Source organism: Schistocerca americana, chromosome X, assembly GCF_021461395.2.
Source record: "Schistocerca americana isolate TAMUIC-IGC-003095 chromosome X, iqSchAmer2.1, whole genome shotgun sequence".
NCBI lineage: Eukaryota > Metazoa > Arthropoda > Insecta > Orthoptera > Acrididae > Schistocerca > Schistocerca americana.
The window spans coordinates 229255810-229279614 of NC_060130.1; the positions used below are offsets into that span (position 1 = coordinate 229255810).

Sequence of the window (23805 nt, forward strand, 5' to 3'; positions counted from 1 at the left end):
TTTATTATTGTTTGCATTAGTGAACTGGTTTTGTTCGAAGTGTAGTGAACAAAACTTAACATTATTATAAAGGTAAACAGTGTATTTTTTCATAAAATCGGTTCGTCTGTTATGCACTAGCCATTTTCTGCTCCTAAAACGAAACATTAATCGTTAATACGCATGTAGTTTGTAAGCGAATCCTGGCGATATTGTATCGCAACAGAGTCTTTAGGAAACCTAAAGAAAAAGACAGATATGGTGTTTCCTTCATGTTGTTGCTGCAATTTCTTGCGTTATAGGCGCTCTCATTTGTAGAAACAATTGTTCTAACCAAAATAAACAAATACTATTCTTGTTCGCTTTCACGGTCTCGCTCAGATCAATAGTTTTGCTGGCCGCTTGGTGCGCTGCTGGCGCAGTTGGCTACAAACTCTAGGTGAAGTGTCGCGACTGTTATATTAGACGGTGGTATGGACTTAAATGTAGATGCGGTCATCGATATATCGCACGAAACTCTTTGTACCATCTTTTCCGTCGTGTAGATACGTCTTTGACAGGAGTGAGCGTGGATATGTTTGTGTGCGAGTGAATGTGTGGTTCCGAGTGACGTGTATATGTTGTGCCTATTCAGGTGAAGGTAGATTTTTAATGATGCATTGTGTTTAATAGCAGCAGTACTCCATACATTCTGTTTTGTGACGTCACCACACATCTACTGTAGACAAAATGGTTTTGATGACGATGATAGCAAGGCTGTCAGATGGTCTACCTCTGTCAGCGTCAATGCAAGAAGATGAACAGGTTGGTAGATTGACCTATGATTTTGTGACGTTTCATTAAAATTTATTCACATTTTTCTCATAAAAAGTTCATAATCTTTTACTGGTGACACGGTCTTTTTTGCGCCCTTTTCAGTTTGGGAGAAGCATTCTTGAGTACCAGAACCAAGCGAAATTATTATTCCGCAAGTTAAACAGCCATAGTTTGGAGCGTTGCACGATCGAAACAGGACCATATGTTTTCCAGTAAGTTTTTGTTAATGCATTATTGCAACCATGCGTACATCAAGCTATGTGACAATAGCCATTATTGTACTGTCATTGTTAGAACAATGGTTCATAATACACCGTTTCTCGTATTTAGTCGTATGTCGCACAGGCTAAACTGTAAGCATTTCTGTTTTGCAGTCATGAAACAGTTTTGCACCCATTGTGTTGTCGTAACATTGACTTGTTTCCGGAACTTAATTATGCAGCACCTTTTCCTTTCGTAACTAAACGGCATTGAGTGTTCTGCTTGTGTGACATAATTATGGCTTCATATTGGAAAGACATCAAATCTTTGTTGTTTGGGTCATTGTCCTAAAAGGGTCACGATCAACTTCACAGTTCTCGGGTAGGTAACAAGCAAATCAAATGTAGAACGGATTCAAGAGACATTAAAAATACGATATTTGCTCTTCATACAGGAAATATCACATGTCAGCTATAAGCAGCTGTGAATGAAGGTAGAGAACAGCTGAATGGCTTTGTTTGTGGGAAGTAGGTACTAATAAACACAAACAGCGATAGTCACAAAATTCTTTTTGAAAGGTGAAATCTGCATGATATGTAACACAATAAATATTAGCAGAAATCCCTCCCCCCTACTTCCTTCAACATGTAAGCAGAATTCATGCAATATTCAGCAAAATGTTACAGATTGTTTGCTTTCATAAAAGTTTTTTCAAAACTTCCAGTTGACTACCTTGTTGAATAGTATCATATGTATGCTAAGTTACAATGCAGTCAGATTCCTGTAGTCTTACTTTTGAAAAAGTCTTTAATCCTCCCACTCCACTACATTTGTGTACTAAACATGTGTAATTGTCAGAACATACAACAAAACCTAATGAAATATTATACAAACTGAAGAGACAATTCCCATTTACAGTGTGTAACATCTTAATTTAAAATCTCCACTAGGAATTACACTGTACTAATGTACTATTGTCCACTGTGTAAAGTTAATATTATTTGCTTCCTCCTGTAGAAGAATTTTGGTTAGATCACTGTATCTATTCAGTAGCAGATGTTTTAGATCCTGTAAAGTGCAGTTGCTGTGATACTCTTCCCTGAGTTGGTTTATTCTATTGTCATATACTGGGGTGTAAATATCAGTTCATTAAGGCCTAAATGTGGTTATCATCTAAAAGCATGCGGAGGGGTTCTTGGGTGTATTAGGGTAGTATTAAAAAGTCTTGTTTGACATGCTCATTAGCCCGCATACCTACTTCACTGTGATGAAAAGGATTCAACATATGTTAAAAAACATATTCAGAACATCTGGTTGGCATCATGGTTGTTATCCTTGTATTTGATTTTTATGCAGTATCCTTTCTTTGTCACTTTTCTTTTGTAGTGCTTCAGTCTACTGAAAAAAACATCTAAAGATACATCTTGAATGAACATATAAATAGTATTTAAATATATTCAGATTAACAATCATCGAGCTATTGTGGCAGAGTTCTGTTTAACATATGATGGGCGCAGTAGAAAAAACATGTTCGACATTTATTACGTATCATCAGGACTCTCGCTCTCCAGAGCAGTCTCTCTGCAATTGTTGTTCATGTTTTTCTTAGCACATACTTAATGAACAACATTTTGTTAAGAGTGAATTTTTTTTATCCATCCAATGAGCCTGATTTTCATAGTTTCTGTGATTGTCCTAAATTTCTACTAAAACTAACATTTTGGATTAGGCATATAATTGATGAGTATGGACAAACCAAATTACTGGGTGGTTAGATAGTTAGGTAGTTAGCTTCATGCCCCATGAATCATTTTACATGATGGATTGTACTGTTGTGGAGAGAGTCATTTTATATTACAAAGCAAATTAATGTGTACATGTGGTTGCATTTGGAACATTTCTAAGTGTGTTTTTTTTTCCCAAGAAAAAAGTGTGTACAGATGTTTTGAGTTAGCAAGTCCTAACCACCACCTTTTTCACATTACAGTAACAGAAATTCTTCCCCCAACTAGGAGTAGCTGTCAAGGAGAAACTTTCTCAGTTTGTTTCCAAATTTTACTTTGCTGTCTATGAGACATCTTCTATCTATGGTTTCCAGATAGATGGAAAGCTGTCATGTAAAGCTTGTGTTCAGGATTTTGTTCAAAAACTGACTACTGCTGTATCTACCATTGGAGCAGTGTCTGCAACAAATGATGGTCCAATACAAGAATTAGTCTACTTTGATTTTACTCATTCTCTTAAGACATGCAGCATTATATTCTGGGGTAACTCTTCCCATTCACAAAGGGTATGTCTGCTCAGAAATTGATGTTAATGCATTTTTTTGGGGTTTTGTTGTTAGTTGTTGGTGAAAATGGTGGATTGTGCTTCATGAGATTAGATTTTCGGTATTAGTTATATGGGAAATACAGAAGCGTCCGATCCCGCCCGTCTGCTTTGCCCCATGACGTCACAAATATGGCGGAAACAAAAACAAACACACACACTTTCCACAAGAAGCCTAATGACACCAAAGGGACAAGCGCGGGAAATGGGGTGTTTTGGGTGGGGGGCCAACTAAATATAAACAAATTTAGACGCCTTGCGTAGCTACAACGTGTAAGTGAAGACAGCCATGCATGAATACCCACCCACCTCCCCAGGGGTCGTAATCCCTGCAAGCCATAGAAGATAAAGATGCTTCAGTAGCTGATTAGTGTTTTTTGTCTTTTTAAAAAAAAAAATCTCACGGGATAGAACGAACGGATCAGAAAGATAAATATAATAAACTAAAACAGAAATTGGAGGAAACATAATTAAAATAAGTAATAAGCGTTTTTTAATTTTAAAAAAATCTCACGAAATATAACGAACAGATCTGAAAAGTAAATAAAATAAGATAAAACAGAACTGGAGACAGCCACACCCAAACCAAACTCCGCGCCGTCATGACGTCACACACAACACCCTTACGTCACGGGTCAAAGCCGACGCGTGGGATCGGACGCTTCTGTCGACCCGTTATATGGCTGAGATTCGGTTTTGTGGTACTGCGGATGTTGTTTTACCTATATAGGTCAAGTGAAGTGTTAACAAACTGGGTTTGTAATTGTGTGTGATTTTCTGGTAATGTGGATTTCATATGAGATATATAGGTCAAGGAAAATATCTGGTAGCCTACTGGGTTTCGGAGCTGTGTGTGTGTTCTTGGTATTGTGGACTTCTTTTGCATTATATAGGTCAAGTGAAATTTCTGATATCAGTTTTCTCCAGTGTTGTTTTGTTGATTGCTGGGGATTTTGTTTGCTAGATGTTTCTTCATAAGTATATCTTTTATAAGTCTTCATTATTAGGTTTATCATATACATAGTTTGTCCCACCAGAAAGCACATAATTCCCACAGTTCTGTTAGTGTCATGTCATTTCTACAGTTACATATTTTTTGTATTGTTTGTTTGTTTATGTTTGTTCATGTGTGCTATGCGTGATGTAACAGGTCAAAGCCAGCAAGTGGTACTGCAATCTTGGTTCATCCTGTATTTTGCTACATCAATTTTCAATAAGGTGCTATAAGAATTAAAAAATCTTAGCAGTAGCTCTTCTACTATTTATCTTATGTTATGGTGTATGTTATCATCTATGGACACTATTTGCAATGCTCATTTAGCTTTAAGGTACTATTCAAGGAAAATATTATATGATATCCATGTAAATTGCCTATTCCACCTCAGGTGGTCAATGGTGAATAAAGAATCTGAATCCTTCACTTTCCTCATGGCACACACCTATTCTGTCTGAGACTTGCTGGAATAAATTTTTAGCAAATTTCTTTGTTATATTGTTAATTATGGTAATATATACTTGGCAGTTTGTTGTCCATGTAGCATTTGTGTGAATTTCATTTTATTTACTATAAACCTTTCTGGAGTTAATTTCATGTAGTGGCTTGTTCCATGACCATAGAAATTTGCTCCTCAGTTTCATCTTGTGCAGCTAGACAAGCAAAATAAAAATAAGAAAATCTTCTTTCAACTAAAATCAGTTTTTACCCATAGCAAGTAGCCCCCTATCTGGTTATCTAAGATAGCTCTGTGTGTATTACCACTTACTTTAAAAAGAAGTTTTGGTTTCCTCATCTGCATGTGTATTATTTATTATGCATTCATTATTTTTATGTTTGCTGGGTTCTGCTACCTTACCTACCAGATAATCATGATAAGACAAGGGAATTGTCATAAAAGGATCCTAAGAACATTCTGAAGTCTGTTATAAACTTGAACTGTGGACCAAAATGTCTTACAGTCCCCAGGAGTAGTAACCAGTCTCCTTGTCATGGACTAATTAGTAATGATAAGTAAGAGTGAAGCATAAACTAAAGATGCTGTTTGTGAAAATAGGCATGACAAAAGGGAGAAAAATTTCACTGGTAAATAAGATAAAATTACTTTCAAAGAAATTAAGTATGCATGAATGCCAAATAAAAATTTTTGAAATCCTGGCAGGCTGCAAAAAACTACTTTGAGCTGAATGAGTTCAAAAATTGGATGTTGCCATCCCTGTTCTTGTATGAATTTCTTTAATGTTGGAAAATCTCTTTCAATAAATGTATGATAATCCTCCTCCTCCTCTTATACTCCCCAAAAAATCCTAGTCAGAACTGTAATAAGGTTTCTCCAGTAATGTGTTTCCTAACATTTAATACTGTAGAGAGAGAGAGAGAGAGAGAGAGACCAACTTGATGACTTGTTGCAGATTTGTTGTTAAAATGATAAACCTAAATAATTTACAAGTAAAGCTAACAAGTCACAAATAGTAGAGGCACTGAATTGTCAGCAGGCACATAAAAAGACTGAGCTCATAGCTAGCTTTCTGACTAATCCCTTTTTGAGCATACCTTAAGAAAAAGTAAACTCAACGTAGTGTTGACCATGCTTATCATGGATGACCACTATGTTGCCTCTTGTGCAGTGCATAATTTCAATGCTAAAAACTTATACTACCATGGCATTCCTCCCCTTTGCCAGATCTTGAAGTGACAGGCAAGTGACAAGACAGAGATTCAAGCAATTTGCACAGTTCCTTTCTTGTACCACAATTGATGGACTGTACTTTGTAGAAACGTAGAAGATAAACTCAGAAAGGTTAATCTGTAGGAAAGAGAGAGAGAGAAATGGATCTGCATTAAGAAAAACTCTGAGGAAATTCGGGTAACTTTTGAGGAGTTTATGTTTCTTGCATACAGGAAGTGTGTAAGGACAACCAGATCAACACAAGTGTTTGTCAGGAACACACTATCCGAAAAAGTGAGGGATATGATATACAGATTTCATGTGTTTTAAGCATACATTCCATCACCTATGTGTCAAGTTTATTGAAAAAGACAAGAAAATTCAGGAACTCAAAACTCATGACAACACGTCATATTTAGAAGCAGATTGACAGTGTGAATCGCGTGACCGCTGCGGTCGCAGGTTCGAATCCTGCCCCAGGCATGGATGTGTGTGATGTCCTTAGGTTACTTACATTTAAGTAGTTCTAAGTTCTTGGGGACTTATGACCTCAGCAGTTGAGGCCCATAGTGCTCAGAGCCATTTGAACCATTTGACAGTGTGAATTGGTTTATCCAGTATGGTAGCAAAGACATGAGACTTTTTCACAAATCTTCAATTGCTTTCAGAAAGGAGATGGCAGACCCTTTTAGAATTAGTTCTTTTGAGCTGCATCATAAAATGAGTAGTACAAATGATGTGAACTAATATTCATTCTTTATGCAGCCACAGTGAGGGATTTGTGATATGCAGTGCTGGCAATCCTGTATACCCTTGCTCTAAACTCGAGTCAGTTCTCTGGCTGTCCAAAGAAATAACTGAGGCAGACTGCAGAGATAATTTCTCTGGCCTTATGTGGTACATTACCAGATGTTCCATCCACTCCAGAACAATGGGATATCATGATTACTAATTATATTCAGCAAGGTATGATAGCAATGAATTTTTTCCTATAGAGTGGAAGGGAAATATGATCATACCAATTTTGAATCTTTGCAAAAACTCGCACAGTAAAATTAGTTATCAACAGAGCAGCTGTGCGGAATATACTGGAGCGGATGGTTTAGTAAAGCTTTCCTGGTCGGTGGCAACTAGACATTGGCTGTTGCTGCTTCAGTGGGGATTCTAACTGGCCAGATCTACTTTGAATCACCTACTGCCATCAGACACACCCTCGTGCGTTGTCTACACTGGATTTGCAATAGGCTTAAGACACCACATGGGCAAAACTACATGTGACAGACCATTTGCCTGTCTTTACACGGGGCCTGTGACGTCTCACAATGATATGGAATAAGTCAGTAGCTTTACAATTGTAGTACAACTTCTCAGCAGAAAATATGACAACGTGGAGCCAAAGTTTCACGTTCCATAAATCATTTCCATGGTACATTGTAATGATGTGGAATCAGTTTTTTTACATTCACATTGCAAATTAATTGTAAATATGGCTACACGCTTAACATTTTTAAAGTTTTTTTTTTAATAATATACAGAGGTTAGTAATTTCTACCCACCATGTCTCATACATTACAATAACAGAAAGTCTTCTATGGAATAGGAGGAGTTGTCAAGGAAAAACTTTTTCAGTGTTTCCAAATTTTGCTTTGCTGTCTGTTAGACATTTTATATCACTGGGTAAGTTATCAGAAATTTTAGTTGGGTCATTGTGAACCCCTTTTGTGATAAAGACAATCTTAATGTGGAGTAGAGTGAGTCAGTTTTCCGCCTGATATCGTAACTATGTACATCATTGTTCCTTTTGAACTGCAGTGAATTGTTTCCAAAGAATTTTGAATTTCCCACACTATTAATTGTTTCCTCATCACGTGGTACAATTATCAGTGTTGCAGTACCCCTAGATGTGCAGAACTGAATATGTTGTCTTTTAAAACTGAGGGTGAGACCATTCACAGAAAACCAGTCAGTGATACTTTCAAGAACATTGTTCAATATATCTTCTGTAGTACATGATTGATTTCAATGTTAGTGTTGTCTGCAAAAAGAACTAATTCTGCTTGTATGTTAGACAGAAGATTGTTTACAAAAGAGGACCGACAGTGCACCTAAGATTGAGCCTTGGAGAAGACCATATGTGATTTCTCCCCAGTCAGAATAATGGCCCCAGACTAAATTGGTTGAATTACTAAGTACAGGTTAGATATGACATTATCCATTGGTTAATTGTATCGTCAATGCCATAAAACTTCAATTTAGCTAGGAGAATACTGTGGCTCACACAGTCAGATGCCTTAGATAGGTCACAGAAAATATCAGCAGGTGCTATTTTATTTAATGCTTGTAAAGTGCTGACCATTTTATTAGGCTTACACACACACACACACACACACACACACACACACACACACCTTTCAGTGCCACACAAAGACTGTGGTGAATGGTGTAAATCATTTCTCCTTCTAGTATTATGTTTATGATTGTTGGTGTTGTTTTCAAACTGTGATTGATGACAACAAGCTCAATACGGAACTAAATGTAGTGTGGACTCGATCTTTGCCTCTATTAAAGCTCTGTGAAAGTCCATTTAAGTGAAAGTTGTCTGCAAACAGCTTTACATAGAAGACAGGCATGGGCTAAAAATTTCAGAAACTGTTTCAATACTGAAATTCCATACTACGCACTTTTTCCAACTTTGGTCCATTCACCCACGTCTCTAATTATACTGAAATCGCCAGCTGTTATAGTAGATGTTGACCGTGGCTGTTTCTTGACCTTACTGTTTGATAAGAAGTTGACTGGGGTACCACACATCCAGCAACTAAAGGCTACTCATATGCAGATTATGGGAGCATTGTGTATGAGTTGGCTGCATCCTCTGTCCTGGGTTATTAGACACTGTACCTCATGACGGCATCCAGTTTCCATATACATCCATATCTACATCTACGTAGATACTCCGTAAGCCACTGTATGGTGCATGACGGAGGGTACCCTGTACCACTACTCGTCATTTCCTTACCTGTTCCACTCGCAAATAGAGCAAGGGAAAAACTACTGTCTGTATGCCTCCGTTTGAGCTCTAATTTCTCATAGCTTATGTTCGTGGTCCTTACGCGCAATGTGTTGGTGGCAGTAGAACTGGTCAGCTTCAAATGATGGTTCTTTAAATTTTCTCAATAGTGTTTCTTGAAAAGAACATTGCCTTCCCTCCAGGGATTCCCGTTTGAGTTCCTGGAGCGTCTCTGTAACACCTATGTGTTGCTAGAACCTACCAGTAACAAATCTAGTAACCTGCCTCTGAACTGCTCCGATGTACTCCTTCAGTCTGACCTAGTACAGATCCCAAACACTTGAGCAGTGCTCAAGAACAGGTTGCACCACCGTCCTGTATGCAGTCTCCTATACTGGTGAACTGCTCGTTCCTAAAATTCTCACAGTAAACAGAAGTTGATCACTTGCTTTCTCTACCACTGTTTTCACATGCTTGTTCCACCTCATATTGCTTTGCAACATTATGCCAAGATATTTAAATGACTTGACTCTGTCGAGCGGGAAGCTAGATCTTCCTATTTGTCTGCATTAACTTAAATTTTTCCACATTTAGGGCTAGCTGCCATTTATCACACCAACTGGAAATATTGCTAAGATGTCTTGTATCTTCCTACAGTTTCAGCTTTGACGCCTTACCATACACTATGGCATCATCAGCAAAAAACTGCAGATTGCTGCCTACCCTGTCGGCCAAATCATTGATGTATGTAGAGAACATCAGCAGTCGTATCACATTTCCCTGGGGCACTTGTGACAATACCCTTGTCTCTGAACACTTGCCGTTGAGGACAATGTAGTGGGTTCTATTGTTTAAGAAGTGATCGAGCCACTCACATATCTGAACTTACTCCGTATGCTCATACTTTCATTAACAGCCTGCAATGGGGCACCATGTCAAATGGGTTCCAGAAATCTAGAAATATGGAATCTGCCTGTTGCCCTTCATCCATAGTTTTCAGTATATCATCTGGGAAAGGGACAAGCTGAGTTTTGCACGAGACGTAAGCCTGATATACAGTCTCCTGGTGGAGGCAGATACTGCTCCCTTGAAAATAATTTGTCAACACCATCTAATTATGTGTTTAAATTAAGTAGAATTTTTAAACATCCGTGTTATTCAGTCTTCTTCCCTATCCTCAGCTTCTTACTTATTAAGGGCAGCCAGCTGCTGTATGTTTCACCAATATTTGCCAACAGCTCTCTGTTATTGTGGCCACCCACACTCTCATCTCAACATCACAAGTCCACCATGGTGCATACCCTCTGCCCTACTGTGTACTTGAACCTTGAGAATGATATGAAAGTTGACCCAGTCCAATAATTTACTGAGTTCATCAAGAATATGTATACTTTGGCCATATCTACTCTGATAGCTCCAAAGATGGGGGAAAAGGTTGGGCATGCATGCATCAATAAGAATTTCTGCAAACTTTATTCTCTAGGGGATGAAGGTTGCTCTTATACCTAGATCATAAATCATTGCGTATGAAATGCTCCTATACGGAGTGACTCACTCACTCAGCAGTCCTTAGACAGTAACAGGATGTTTTCCAAATCATCATGTAATTTGTACATTTGAGAGCTCTTACATGATCTTTTCAGAACAAAGTTCCTTCATTGCACTGACAGATATAACTCAACACATTGTTCTTAACAGCACAATAGTGACTCGTGTAGAGGTAATTATGAGAGTACCTCAAATGAGTTTTACAGGGGCATTTCTGTACACATTACATATAAATGATTTAGTAGACAGTGTCAAAAGTTCTGAGAGCCAGTTCATGAATGATGCTGTTGTCTGTAGGAAGGTTGGAATGCCAGAAGACTGTAACAAAATGCTGGAAGGCCTACAGAGTATTGATGATTATTGTGCGGACTGGCAATTGACACTGAGTAGCCTATAAATAAAGGTAACATGTTGTGCACAAGTAGTGGCAAAGTAACACTCCTCCCAACAAATAATAAAATATACTACTAAATACAGAAGTCATTCTATTGTGATTCCTAAAAAGATTCTGTTGCTTTTTGCTACATTAATAGTTGAAACACTGAGCTCACACACAAACTCATATCATCTTAGAACAGCCTACATGTTATTGTGGAGTAATGATAGTTCAACACCATCTTGTTGAATACCTCGACTTACTGTATCTGTGGCATAAGTTACAGTTAGCACAATACTTATCACAGAAACTAGATGATGACACTACTTTTATAATCGAAGTGTTAAATTATGTACAAGAAAGTGGGTTCTGTAACAAGATCCAAAATTGAAAATAGTGAAATAGATAGTGAATGTACTGATATACTCTGTTGGAGAAGCCTACATCCATGGGGATTCTTAACCCTGTTACGTTTCACAAGTTCATTACCACTGTCTTAGACTCTTAATTTTCAATGAACTATATCATTCACAGTCTTTGTCATTTTTAATTCACTTGAATAAATAACTGGTATTTGTTTTACAGGCCAAATCAGAGCTGTTCAATGGGACAAAAATTTACCTGAAATTGTGAATTCTATAGTTAGATATCAGGGTCACTGGTCTACTCCAAAAGTTAAAAGTGACATCACACCATGAACCTAGTTTTTTTATTGTATTTTTTATTCAACACTTTTTCTTCATTTATAATATTTGTATGTCAACAAATTTGTGTGAATAGATGGCCATGTCTTGATGTTGTAGAATACTTTTTCCTCGCCAGGAATTACAGAATGCCAATTAATGCCTCCCTTTGAACATACCACCACCCCTCTCCCAAAATTTCTTTAATGTTTAGCTTTAACCATTATCATGATCATTCATTACTGCCAATGTGTAAGGAGGATGTGTAAGATGTGCCATCCATCACAATTTTCTGTCACAGGTGGTTGCCTCCTGATGTGATGTGTCCTTTTGGTACTGATTTGCCATCTGTATATAATATTGATTCACTACATTATTTCAATATATTGACTAGTGTCCTCAGCCAGTGTACAGGTAAATTTCTGAAAGCTGTGATGAGAATCATTAGCAGCTTATTTGCTGTCTAAAATCTGAGCACTTTATTCCACTTGTTACAGAAGATGCCAACTTCGGTCGAAGTTGTGTTCACTGTTTGCACTGGTAAGAGGCACACGTACACCATTTGTACTGCTGCTGCTGATGCTGCAAATTATGGAAAGGACTAGGCCTATTCATGAATTTTTTGCCACCATAAAATTTTTCATTCCATGCCGCTCGCTCACGTGCAGATAAGGCAAATCTGTCCAGATCATCAGACAATGAATGTCCATCAGCAGAATTGTCAACTGAACTCCAATATAGTTTATATTTTCTAGTAATAGACTGCTGAATCTGATTACAAAAATTGTTATATTCACTGCTGTTTGATAACCCATTTTGCACATAATGGGGTTTGATAGTCATTTTGTAGCATCCAACAGCTTTTCTAGTTGGTGACCTAAAGGCCCTAAATCCTTTGTAACATGATGGAGTTTCTTTAATACGTATTTCTCCCCAATAAAATATGACACTTTCCTTTTTGTACACATTACATATAAATGATTTAGTAGACAGTGTCAAAAGTTCTGAGAGCCAGTTCATGAATGATGCTGTTGTCTGTAGGAAGGTTGGAATGCCAGAAGACTGACTTTCCCTATTACTTGGCTATCATTGGTGTTTATCCGAAGTGTTTCAAATACAGGGTGGCACATGAAATGTGTTACCAATTGTTTCTTTCACAATTTACGACGCACATTAGATATCCTGCTGGGATCTCTACAGCAGTACCAGCAGAGCTTGGAAAAACAAATGAGTTACATAATGACGTGTAATTCACAATAATGCCGCTAGGAGACTAGTAAGCAGCAATGGCTGACAATGGAAGACTGATGACACAGCAACAATCGGCAATTGTGTTACTTTTTCATGAAATGAAAAGCCTTGTTGTGACTCAGAGGCATTTTCCAACAACAGTTTAACACACGATGGGTCCCTTGCAAGACCACCACCCACAGGTTGTACGATAAATTTGTACTGGAAGGAACAGTATTGGAAGCAAAGCGACCTTGGGCTAATCCTGTTTGTTCGCCGGAGAATATTGAAGCGGTACGAGTTGCTCTACAGAGAAGTCCCGGGAAATCGTGTGGAAAGGCAGCAGTGCAACTGGGAATATCCAGACGCTCCATTCAACGCACTCTTAAGTGACCTCCATATGTACCCATAAAAGATGACCTGTGCACAGAAGCTCACTGAAGAACACAAGCAGCAGAGACTACTGTTTGCTCAGTGGACGGAGGATAGGGAAGAAACCCTCAACAACGTTTGGTTTTCAGATGAGGCGCATTTTCATTTAGACAGATTGGTTAACAAACAAAATGTACACTTTTGGGCCACTGAAAACCCACAAGTGCTTCATGAACAACAACATTATGCTCAGAGGATTACAGCGTGGGCAGCAATTTCCAGTCACGGACTTACTGGACCCTTTTTCTTTGAAGAAACTGTGAACAGCGAGCGTTATTTGAGCATGCTTCTCAATAGCTTCATTCCACAGCTTCTTGCTACTGCCTTGCCCTTCAACACGCAGTGGTTCATGCAAGATGGAGCAAGGCCACATACTGCAAACACTGTGTTGGAGTTTTTATACGAGCATTTCAACATGCGGATCATTTCACTTAGGTTTCCAGGTCACTTCAATGATGGACAAAATTGGCCCACCAATAGTCCAGACCTCAATCCATGTGACTTTTTTCTTTGGGGGTACCTAAAGGAAAAAATTTTCCCGAAACATCCACGTGATTTAATGGAGCTCAGAAGACTTATTCTTCAAGCTTGCAGTGAAATTATGGAAGACGTGCCGTAGAGTAATCACTAACTTCAGTGTTCGTTTGAAGGAAGTTAGGAAACAAAATGGTGGACATATTGAGCATATGCCGAGTTAGAACAAATCTCCATGGACGGCTCTTCATTGTAGTATATGTTCCTTCCAGATTGTATTGACAATAAAGTTTATATTCAAAAACAAAATGGTAACACATTTTGTACATAGAATTTTCAGATGTGTTTACTGCCTTGTGGTGTAGCACATTTGTTATTTCTTTGGTAACCAACAGTGAGTGGAAGCCAACATTATAAACTGCACCCTGTTCCAGTGAGTTGCAGCTCTGTTATAGACCATGAAATCCAAATTTCAGCACAAGTCATCTCCAAACAATCAACATTCATTTTCATTGAAAGCAGTTAAATGAAACATCAACTGGAGTTTGTCCTCACCTGAAGTATGCCCTAGCACTGTCAGAATATAATAATTGCAACAAGGAAGTCATTCGTATACGAGTATTTTCAGAGCCTTCTTTGTGTTTGATCCTTGATTGGTAATGAAATAACATCTTTGTATGTAGTCCATTTTCAGTCCTTATTTCAAGAAAATGCACTTTAATTTCATGGTGGATATTTATTCCAGTTTTCTCTGGACTGCCATTCTGATCAAGGCTTGCGTATCATCCTTTCATTTGTCCTGAAATGGTTTTATGAAATCAGTCATAAAATGCATCATCTTGTTACTGCCGGTCCACAAGCCCACATTTAAGGTGCACCCCTCGACTTTCATTGCTACCTTCTGTTTCAGAACTATGACTGCTTTTATTTTGTTGGGATTCTTTCTGATGTGTCTTAACACTGTTTTAGTGTGTGGTAAATTGTCTTATAGTCTTACTTTCCCATGCATTTGCACCTTTGTTGATGAGTTGTTCTGAATATTTCTAAAAATCCATTAGTGCATAAATGTTGGAAGGTTGCTCAACACTAGCACTTCAGTTTCTCTATCAATCAGGATCGTTTTAATTGATCTGGATACTTTTCTTTCCTGGGATTTTTGTTGTATGATCCTGTAGTTACTTTTATATCACTGCATCATTACCGAGGTACTCAACATATAAGGTATAGTGACATTACCTGTTGAGGAGCATTGTATCAGTTGTGTAACCTCCTGTAACACAGTCTGCTGGCAGCAAGAAGGTTTCCAATGCCTCATTTTTTGGTTTGGTGTTCAACAAATTTTTCTTTTGTACTATCAGTGCACTACGTTTGTGAAGCCTTCTCAATATCATTCTTCTGCTTGTGGTAGGAATGGCATTTTGCTGCACTGCTTTGATTGTGCCCTTACTCCATCTTAGTGGGTCCAAGAGTACTGTGTAACAAATGAAGCTAAGAAGTGCGGTGGATTGAGAACTGATGCCTGAGTGGCACTGCAGTGATGTGAATGTACCCTACACGTTGTCAGTGTCATCGTCACCCAGAGTGGTAACTCAGAGCGCCTGACGTGGGTGAGGAGCACTGCGGCAGGTATCCCACAATGTGTTACCTTCATATGCCATTCGTAGAGTTTTCCTGTGACAAATCTTTTTCACCTTACTGTTTTTTGTGTTTTTTTATAAATTTTAGTAGATTTCAAATGGTTTTCAATAATGGAACCACTGAAGTGTGTTGTGCACAAAGATAGTCTTGGATCAAATAAAAAATAATAATAAATTAATATAGAGAGATAGTTTGACTATAGCATAGTTTGTGAGGTGTTAGGATTGAACATGTGGTGAAATAATTACGACAATAAATTGTTTGAAATGAAGTGGTTGGGATTTGATTGACTTAACAATGTCAGTGCATTGTTTGCCATAGAAAATAATGGAAATCGATACTAAGATAAAATTGGATGAAAGTTCCTATCTACAGTTAAAATTTTTCATCTACTTATGGCTAGTAGTTACAGCTCAAATGCCACAGTGTAAGCTGTCACGCAGTTATCAATCTTGGTGGACAGCCCAGGTTGTGTACACAATATTGCAGATTAAGGATGGAGCTAATAAGGGGTAAAGGGGAAAGTGGTGATGGGCATGGGTGTCAACTAAAATATTCTATTTTTTGCAGTGTATTATCACATTTGTCTTAATAATGATTTCCAGTTTTTTTTCCAATTTTGAATATCTTCAGATTAATTGTAGTTGCAGAGCAGCCTTACAGTTCTAATGTCGTAGTGACTTGCAGAAGCTGTCCACAGCACACACAACTGGTGGGTTGCTCTGCAACAATAGTTGATCGGAATTTGAATGACACTAGTAATCATTATTAAGACTAATGCAATAACAAGCTGCAATAAAAAATATTATAATAATCAGTTTCTGCACATATATATTTCCACTTGGCACCATGTCAAGCTTTAATAGACAAAACCCCCCTGCGGGTTCGGGGGTTAGAATAGTCCCGCGGTATTCCTGCCTGTCGTAAGAGGCGACTAAAAGGAGTCTCAACTGTTTCGGCCTTTAATGTGATGGTCCCCTAAGGGGTTTGACCACTCCGTTTCTAAATTTTTCCGTTAGTGCGTACCATTTGGGGAAGGACACCTTACGTGGTGCATCTAAAAATCCATCTTGCCCTAAGATCTGCCACACCTGAATTTTCATGGAGTTGGACTTACATCGAGCTTCCGGCCACATCCACTGCAGTGTGTTCCGGGTGGCATACATTCCCTCCAATGTGCACTTCCATCTTTGCCCTCCTGATGTACATGGATATTTCGACACCCGACATCCAGCACGGTAGCCAGTCCGTTGTGGTGGGGTCGTCATGTACCCTCTTGGTGGTAGCCCCCTGACTACACAGGGATCGCACTGCTGATGCCTGAGCTGCTGCCTCCCCACGTATGCCGAGGAGTAGATTCCTATCCCTCTGGGGCATCGGGATCCCAGCAAAGGCCATCCTGCCAGGTGGTCTTTGCTGTGGCTGGGTGGCGCCCGTGGGGAGAGCCCCTGGTCGGAGTGGGTGGTATCAGGGCGGATGACCCGCAATGAATCGTGGTACATCATCTCTCGCTGGTGGGCCTCCACCAGCAGTCTCTAAGCGATCGAGGTCTAACCTCAACGGCAAGCAATTCAATCCAAGATCATTTCCCTCCCTGGCCACTCCATGGGATGAACGCATGGCTAAAGGCAGCAGTGGAGATTATTCATCCCGGTACCTTGTCTGTACGCGGGTCGATGGTGAATATTTTATGCAAACTAAGCCTCAGTTTTTTGTGGAGCATTTAGAGGACAAGTTCGGGGAGGTGGAGGGCTTGTCCAAAATGCGCTCTGGGTCGGTTCTCATCAAAACAGCATCCTCAGCCCAGTCACGGAAGTTGCTCACTTGTGACAAGTTAGGGGATGTTTCTGTCACCATCACTCCCCATAAAAGTTTAAACATGGTCCAGGGTATTATATTCCACAGGGATCTTCTTCCGCAGTCCGACGATGAACTACGCGCCAACCTCGAACGACGAGGTGTTCACTTCGTCCGGCGCGTCCATCGGGGTCTGAGGGATAATCAGGTAGCCACCGGTGCCTTCATCTTAGCCTTTGCAGGTGATGTCTTACCCGAAAAGGTTAAGGTGATGGTTTACCGTTGTGATGAGAAGCCATGTATCCCTCCTCCGATGAGATGTTTTAAATGCTGGAAGTTCGGGCACATGTCATCTCGCTGTACTTCCAGCGTCACGTGTCGGGATTATGGACGTCCTTCGCATCCTGATACTCCATGTGCCCCGCCTCCTATCTGTGTTAACTGCGGAGAACACCATTCCCCCTGCTCGCCGGACTGTAGGATTTTCCAGAAAGAAAGGAAGATAATGGAATATAAGACCCTGGACCGCCTGACCTACCCCGAGGCTAGACGGAAATACGAGCGGCTCCATCCTGTGGCAATGATGTCAACCTACGCCGCTGCTGCAACGACGGTTCTTCCATCTCCTGTGTCGTCCCATACGGTTGGTTCTATGATTGGTCAGCATCCAAAAGCCCCCTTGATTGTGGGGGGCACTTCACAACCTGTTGCTCCTGCTCCATCTTCTTCAGGAGCAACACCCTCCCAACCATCGGGGACATCAGCTCCCCCTTCCCAGCCGGAGAAGCGTAAGACTTCTTCGGCTACTCTCGCCAGGAAGGGTTCCCTTGGGGACCTCCCTTCACAAGTTCAGACCAGTGGAAAAGCGGACGCCCGCAAGTGGTTGAAACAACCACCAGTCCATGGTCGTAGGGCCTCACTGTTGTCGTCTGTCCCTGAGACTGACCCAGTGAAGCCCATGAAGCCTGAACCACCGAAGGCACAGCGCGACAAGCAGAAAAAGAAGAAAGTCCCCCAGACCAACGCTATTGCGGTGGCACCCATCCCACCGCTTCCTACAAGCTCTGCCTCTGCCTCTGAGGACGAGGTAGCGATTCTGGCGTCCGCTGAGGACCTCGATCTCGCCGGTCCCTCGTACACAATGGATTGCATTTGCACGGGTGCTCCGTCGGAGGCAGCAGGTGACCCAGCGGCGTAATCTGCCTTCCCAGTCCCGTCACGCCTTTCCCAGCCATGGCCAACACCATCCTCCAGTGGAACTGCAGTGGTTTCTTCCACCATCTAGCTGAGCTCCGCCAACTTATCAGCCTTCACCCTTTCTTCTGCATTGCTCTTCAGGAAACTTGGTTTCCAGCAATGCAAACCCCCGCCCTCCGTGGCTATCGGGGTTATTATAAGAACCGAGCAGCTTATGAAAGGGTGTCTGGTGGCGTCTGCATATATGTCCTTCACACTCTGCACAGCGAGTCTGTCCCTCTCCAAACACCTTTAGAGGCTGTCGCTGTTCGGGTGTGGACGCCACAGGCTGTTACCGTCTGCAGTCTTTATCTTCCACCAGATGGTGATGTCTCGCAGCATGTCCTGGCTGCACTGGTAGCCCAATTGCCGCCACCTTTCTTGCTACTGGGCGACTTCAACGCCCATAACCCTCTGTGGGGTGGGTCAGTGGCAACAGGTCGAGGCGCCATTGTTGAGCATTTATTGGCACAGCTCGATCTCTCACTGTTAAATGATGGTGCCTTCACACACTTCAGTGTGGTGCATGGCACATACTCCGCCATTGACCTTTCAATCTGTAGCGCTAGCCTCTTACCGTCTGTCCAATGGAGTGTGCATGATGACCTGTGTGGTAGTGACCACTTTCCGATCTTTCTGTCACTGCCACAGCGTCACTCTTCCGGGCGCCCTAGCAGATGGGCTATGAATAAGGCTGACTGGGACTTGTTCTCCTCCACTGCCGCTATTGAGCCTTTCTCTACTGATGACATTGATGCGGTGGTTCAATCGGTCACCACCGGCATCGTTACTGCCGCCGAATCTGCCATTCCCCGTTCTTCTGGTTCCCCTCGGCGGATGGCTGTGCCTTGGTGGTCGCCTGAGATCGCTGAAGCGATTAAAGATTGCCGGCGGGCGCTCCAGCGTCACAAGCGACATCCCTCCATAGACCACCTTATCGCCTTCAAATGGCTGCGTGCGCGGGCCCACCTCCTTATCCGCCAAGGCGAGAAGGAGTGCTGGGAGCGGTATGTGTCCACCATTGGCCTCCATGTCACTCCATCGCAGGTCTGGGCCACGATCCGACGCCTCTACGGCTCTCGGACCCCTGTCAGCGTCCCTGCGCTGTCACTGAATGGAGCAGTTTGTACAGACTCCGACGAAATTGCCAACAGCTTGGCAGAGCATTTTGCTCTTAGTTCCGCTTCTTCCAATTACCCACTGGCCTTCCGCTCCATTAAAGAGCGGATGGACCGTTGGAGCCTTTCTTTTCGCACCCACCATTCTGAATCGTACAATGCCCCGTTCAGTGAGTGGGAATTTCACAGTGCCCTTGCCGCTTGCCCTGATACCGCTCCTGGGCCAGATCGCATCCACTGCCAGATGCTGAAACACCTTTCAGTGGACTGCAAGCGACACCTCCTTGACCTTTACAACCGTCTCTGGGTCGAGGGTGACTTTCTGTCGCAATGGCGGGAAAGTATTGTTATCCCCATTCTGAAACCTGGGAAGAACCCTTTGGAGGTGGACAGCTACCGTCCCATTAGCCTCACCAACGTTCTTTGCAAGTTGCTTAAACGGATGGTGAGCCAGGCTTTGACCTGGGTACTGGAGTCACGGGGCCTTCTGGCTCCATCTCAGGGTGGCTTCCGTAAAGGCCGCTCCGCCGCCGACAATCTGGTGAGCCTGGAGTCGGCCATCTGTACTGCCTTTGCCCGCCGTCAGCACCTGGTCGCTGTCTTTTTCGACATGCGGAAGGCGTACGATATGACATGGCGCCATCACATCCTTTCTACGCTTCATGGATGGGGTCTTCGGGGCCCTCTGCCAATCTTTATCCGCAATTTTCTGTCGTATCGTACCTTCCGCGTGCAAGTCGCGGCCTCCCATAGTTCCTCCCGAGTCCAAGAGAACGGTGTGCCACAGGGATATGTTTTAAGTGTCAGCCTGTTTTTAATAGCCATTAACGGGCTCGCTGCGGCGGTGGGGACGTCTGTCCAAGCGTCCCTGTATGCTGGCGACTTCTGCCTTTACTACAGCTCTATTGGCATTGCAGCTGCTGAACGTCAGCTACAGGGTGCTATCCATAAGGCGCAGTCTTGGGCTGTAGCGCATGGGTTTCAGTTTTCGGCTGCCAAGACGCGCGTTATGCATTTCTGCCGGCGCCGAACAGTCCATCCTGAGCCGCGGCTTTATCTTGACGACGAACTCCTTACTCTGGCGGAGAAACACAAGTTTTTGGGTGTCGTTTTTGATGCCCGGCTGACTTGGCTGCCTCATATTCGGCAGCTTAAACAGGCATATTGGCGGCATCTAAATGCTCTGCGATGCCTTAGCCACACCAGGTGGGGCGCCGACCGATCTACTCTCCTTCGGCTCTACCAGGCATTAATCCAGTCCCGTTTGGATTATGGGAGCCTGGCTTATGGCTCAGCATCCCCATCTGCGCTGCAGGTACTGGACCCAATCCTACACAGCGGCATACGGCTTGCCACTGGTGCTTTCCGCACCAGCCCTGTGGACAGCGTGCTAGTGGAGGCAGGTGTCCCTCCCCTGCGGTTACGGCGCCAACGTTTGCTAGCCGCTTATGCTACCCATGTTTTAAGCTTGCCCGGGCATCCAAACTATCGTCTCCTGTTCCTGCGATCGGTCGTCCATCTGCCAGAACGTCGGCCCCGGTCTGGTTGTACAATCGCGGTCCACGTCAAAGAGCTTCTCTCCTGGCTTAGGGTTTTCACTGTCCCACCTCTTTTCCGGGCCACTTTGCATACACCCTCATGGTGTGTTCCTCGCCATTGCCTTCGGCTCGACTTGGCACAGGGCCCGAAGGACTCAGTCCCTCCAGAGGCCTTCCGCCGCCGCTTTTATTCCATCCTGGCCACGTATCGGGGCTCTGGCATTGTTTACACTGACGGTTCGATGGTTGCTGGTCGTGTCGGGTATGCGCTCACTCTAGGGGATCATTCCGAACGACGTTCCTTGCAGGATGGCTGCAGCGTTTACACTGCTGAGCTGGTCGCCATCTTTTGTGCCCTAGAGTATATCCGCTCCTGCTCAGGTGAGTCCTTCGTTATCTGTAGTGATTCCCTGAGCGGTTTACGAGCTCTCAACCAGTATTTCCCTCGTTCTCGTCTGGTGATGGCTATCCAAGAGTCACTGCATACTCTTGCCCGTTGCGGCCACTCTGTGGTCTTTGTGTGGACCCCCGGTCATGTCGGTATCCCGGGTAATGCACATGTTGACCGCCTGGCGAAAGAGGCCACCAGTAAGCCATCTCTGGACGTTGGCCTCCCAGAGACTGATTTGCGGGCAGTCTTGCGCCGCAAAATTTTGGCGCTATGGGACGATGAATGGCGCGAACTGACAACGCGCAATAAACTCCGTGCTGTCAAGGAGACGACGGCTGTGTGGCGGTCATCCCTGCGAGCTACTCGCAGGGACTCAGTAGTTCTTTGCCGGCTCCGCATTGGCCACTCCCGGCTGACACACAGTTATTTACTGCACCGGGAGGACCCTCCTCTATGTCGCTGTGGGGCGGCTTTGACAGTGGCCCACATTTTGATGGCCTGCCCCCTTTTAGCTGTGGTCAGGCAGACATTTGCGCTGCCTGATACGCTCCCTGCCCTTTTAACGGACGACTCCGCTATGGCTGACTTAGTTTTACGTTTTATTCGGGCAGGAGGATTTTATCATTTAATCTGAGTGTTTCTGTTTTATTTTATTGTTTTGTGTTGATTCTGGCCTTTGGCCTATGATTTTAAACTGATTTTTTAATGTGTTTCTAAGTGGTTGGCTTTTCCTTTTTTTATTTCTATGGTCGGCCAACCACTGTCACACTCTGTGTGATTTTAGTTCGTTTTGTCTTGTCTTTGTCTAAGTTTCTCATGTTCTGTATCGTCTGTGATCTATTCTGTTCCTCGTTTTTATTCTCTGTGGGTGTTCTTTGTATTTGGAAAAAGGGACCGATGACCGTAGCAGTCTGGTCCCTTTAATCCCCCCAAACCAACCAACCAATAAACAAAAATATTGTTGTAGCAGGCAGTGTTTAACAGTAAAATTTCAAATCAAATATGACATTTCTTTTTATTTGTAATTGACAAAGTCATTGTTGTCATGTGATGCCCTATGACATATAAAATATTTTTCGGTGTCTGATTGAAATACTTTGTTAGGACAATGGATAGGGTCTGTGGATGAAACAGGAAAATAAATTGCGTTCAAGCAATTTTTGGCGGCAAGACTCCAGTTTCTCTAATACCATGAGTATGCAACTCCACAAAGCATTCCAGAATTTGTAAAATGAGTAAAAACATTATTATTGCCCAATTTTAAATAATTCTTGCACTAACATGCAAACTATTATGTTGAAAGTACAGAAATTGCACATTACAAACTAAGGAAATTACTTTTGTCTCAGTGTGGCCAGGTGTTTAAGCAGTTCTCAGTGTGTTAGTCTACAGTTAATGTTATCACTTCATTAGAAATTTTCTCCAAAGATATAGCTGCAGATTAAACTAATTCTATCCAGGACCCGGTGTTTCAAAGTAACAGACTCTGAGCCATGTTCAGACCTACTTCAACACCATTATTTTCAGCAATACATCTATTTCTTCTTCTACATCCAATATCTGAGAGTTTTTAATAGTATCATCAAATGAAACAAAATCCTTAAAGTGGAAATTGCTGAGTTATTTGTGGATTTTTAACATCAGTATTTGCCCATCCAGGTGCACATCAAAAATATTATCCAGGTGCACATCAAAAATATTATCCAGGTGCAGAATGTCAGAAATATTATTCAATCAATTGGATGCACTATAAACAATTCCCCAAAAATCTATGATGTTCATATAGTCACTTCAGTAACTCAGGACTTCTGGAAACTGTTTCTGGTGACTTGATATCCTATAGTGTCCCACAAAGCTAAAATAAAACACTGTATGCAGCAGGTACAGCATAATTACAGATTCTGGCACAATGATGTGCCATATATACTGAAGGCACTTATAATAAAACTGTTTGTCAGTTTTGTAATTCTTCTATGCTTGGGGTAAAGTTTACTGGATGTTACGGGGGGAGGAAAATGAATTAAGTGTTTTGCAACAAAATTTATTTCAAGTGGGCAGAATATTTGCATTCAAGTAACACAGTCCAACAGTTTTGTTTGATTGTTTAATGACCAGATGCATTCCAGCATTTTGGCCATGTGACCAATAGAACTCTTGTTGACGAGGCTCGCTTCTGATTCTTGTACTCTCACAGCGGATTTTTGAAACAATGGAGATTAGTCATTTTACCTACAATGTGTCTCTCTCTCTCTCTCTCTCTCTCTCTCTCTCTCTCTCTCTCTCTCTCTCTCTCTCTCTCGTTACTGTACCATCATTCCTGTTACCTCGCAGTGTTTGCATGGGCTTG

At 42.0% G+C, this 23805-nt stretch overlaps 1 protein-coding gene across 1 annotated transcript in view; it reads left to right on the forward strand.

The window, feature by feature from the left end:
- Positions 1 to 505: 505 nt before the first annotated feature.
- The window catches only part of LOC124555467 (vesicle-trafficking protein SEC22b), a 28767-nt gene continuing 5467 nt past the window's right edge, over positions 506 to 23805 (forward strand). Inside the window, exons 1-2 of the mRNA XM_047129390.1 lie at positions 506 to 783; positions 898 to 1007. Of these exons, the coding sequence (XP_046985346.1) occupies positions 709 to 783; positions 898 to 1007 (185 nt within the window). The 5' untranslated portion in view covers positions 506 to 708. The remainder of the gene's footprint in view (positions 784 to 897; positions 1008 to 23805) is intronic.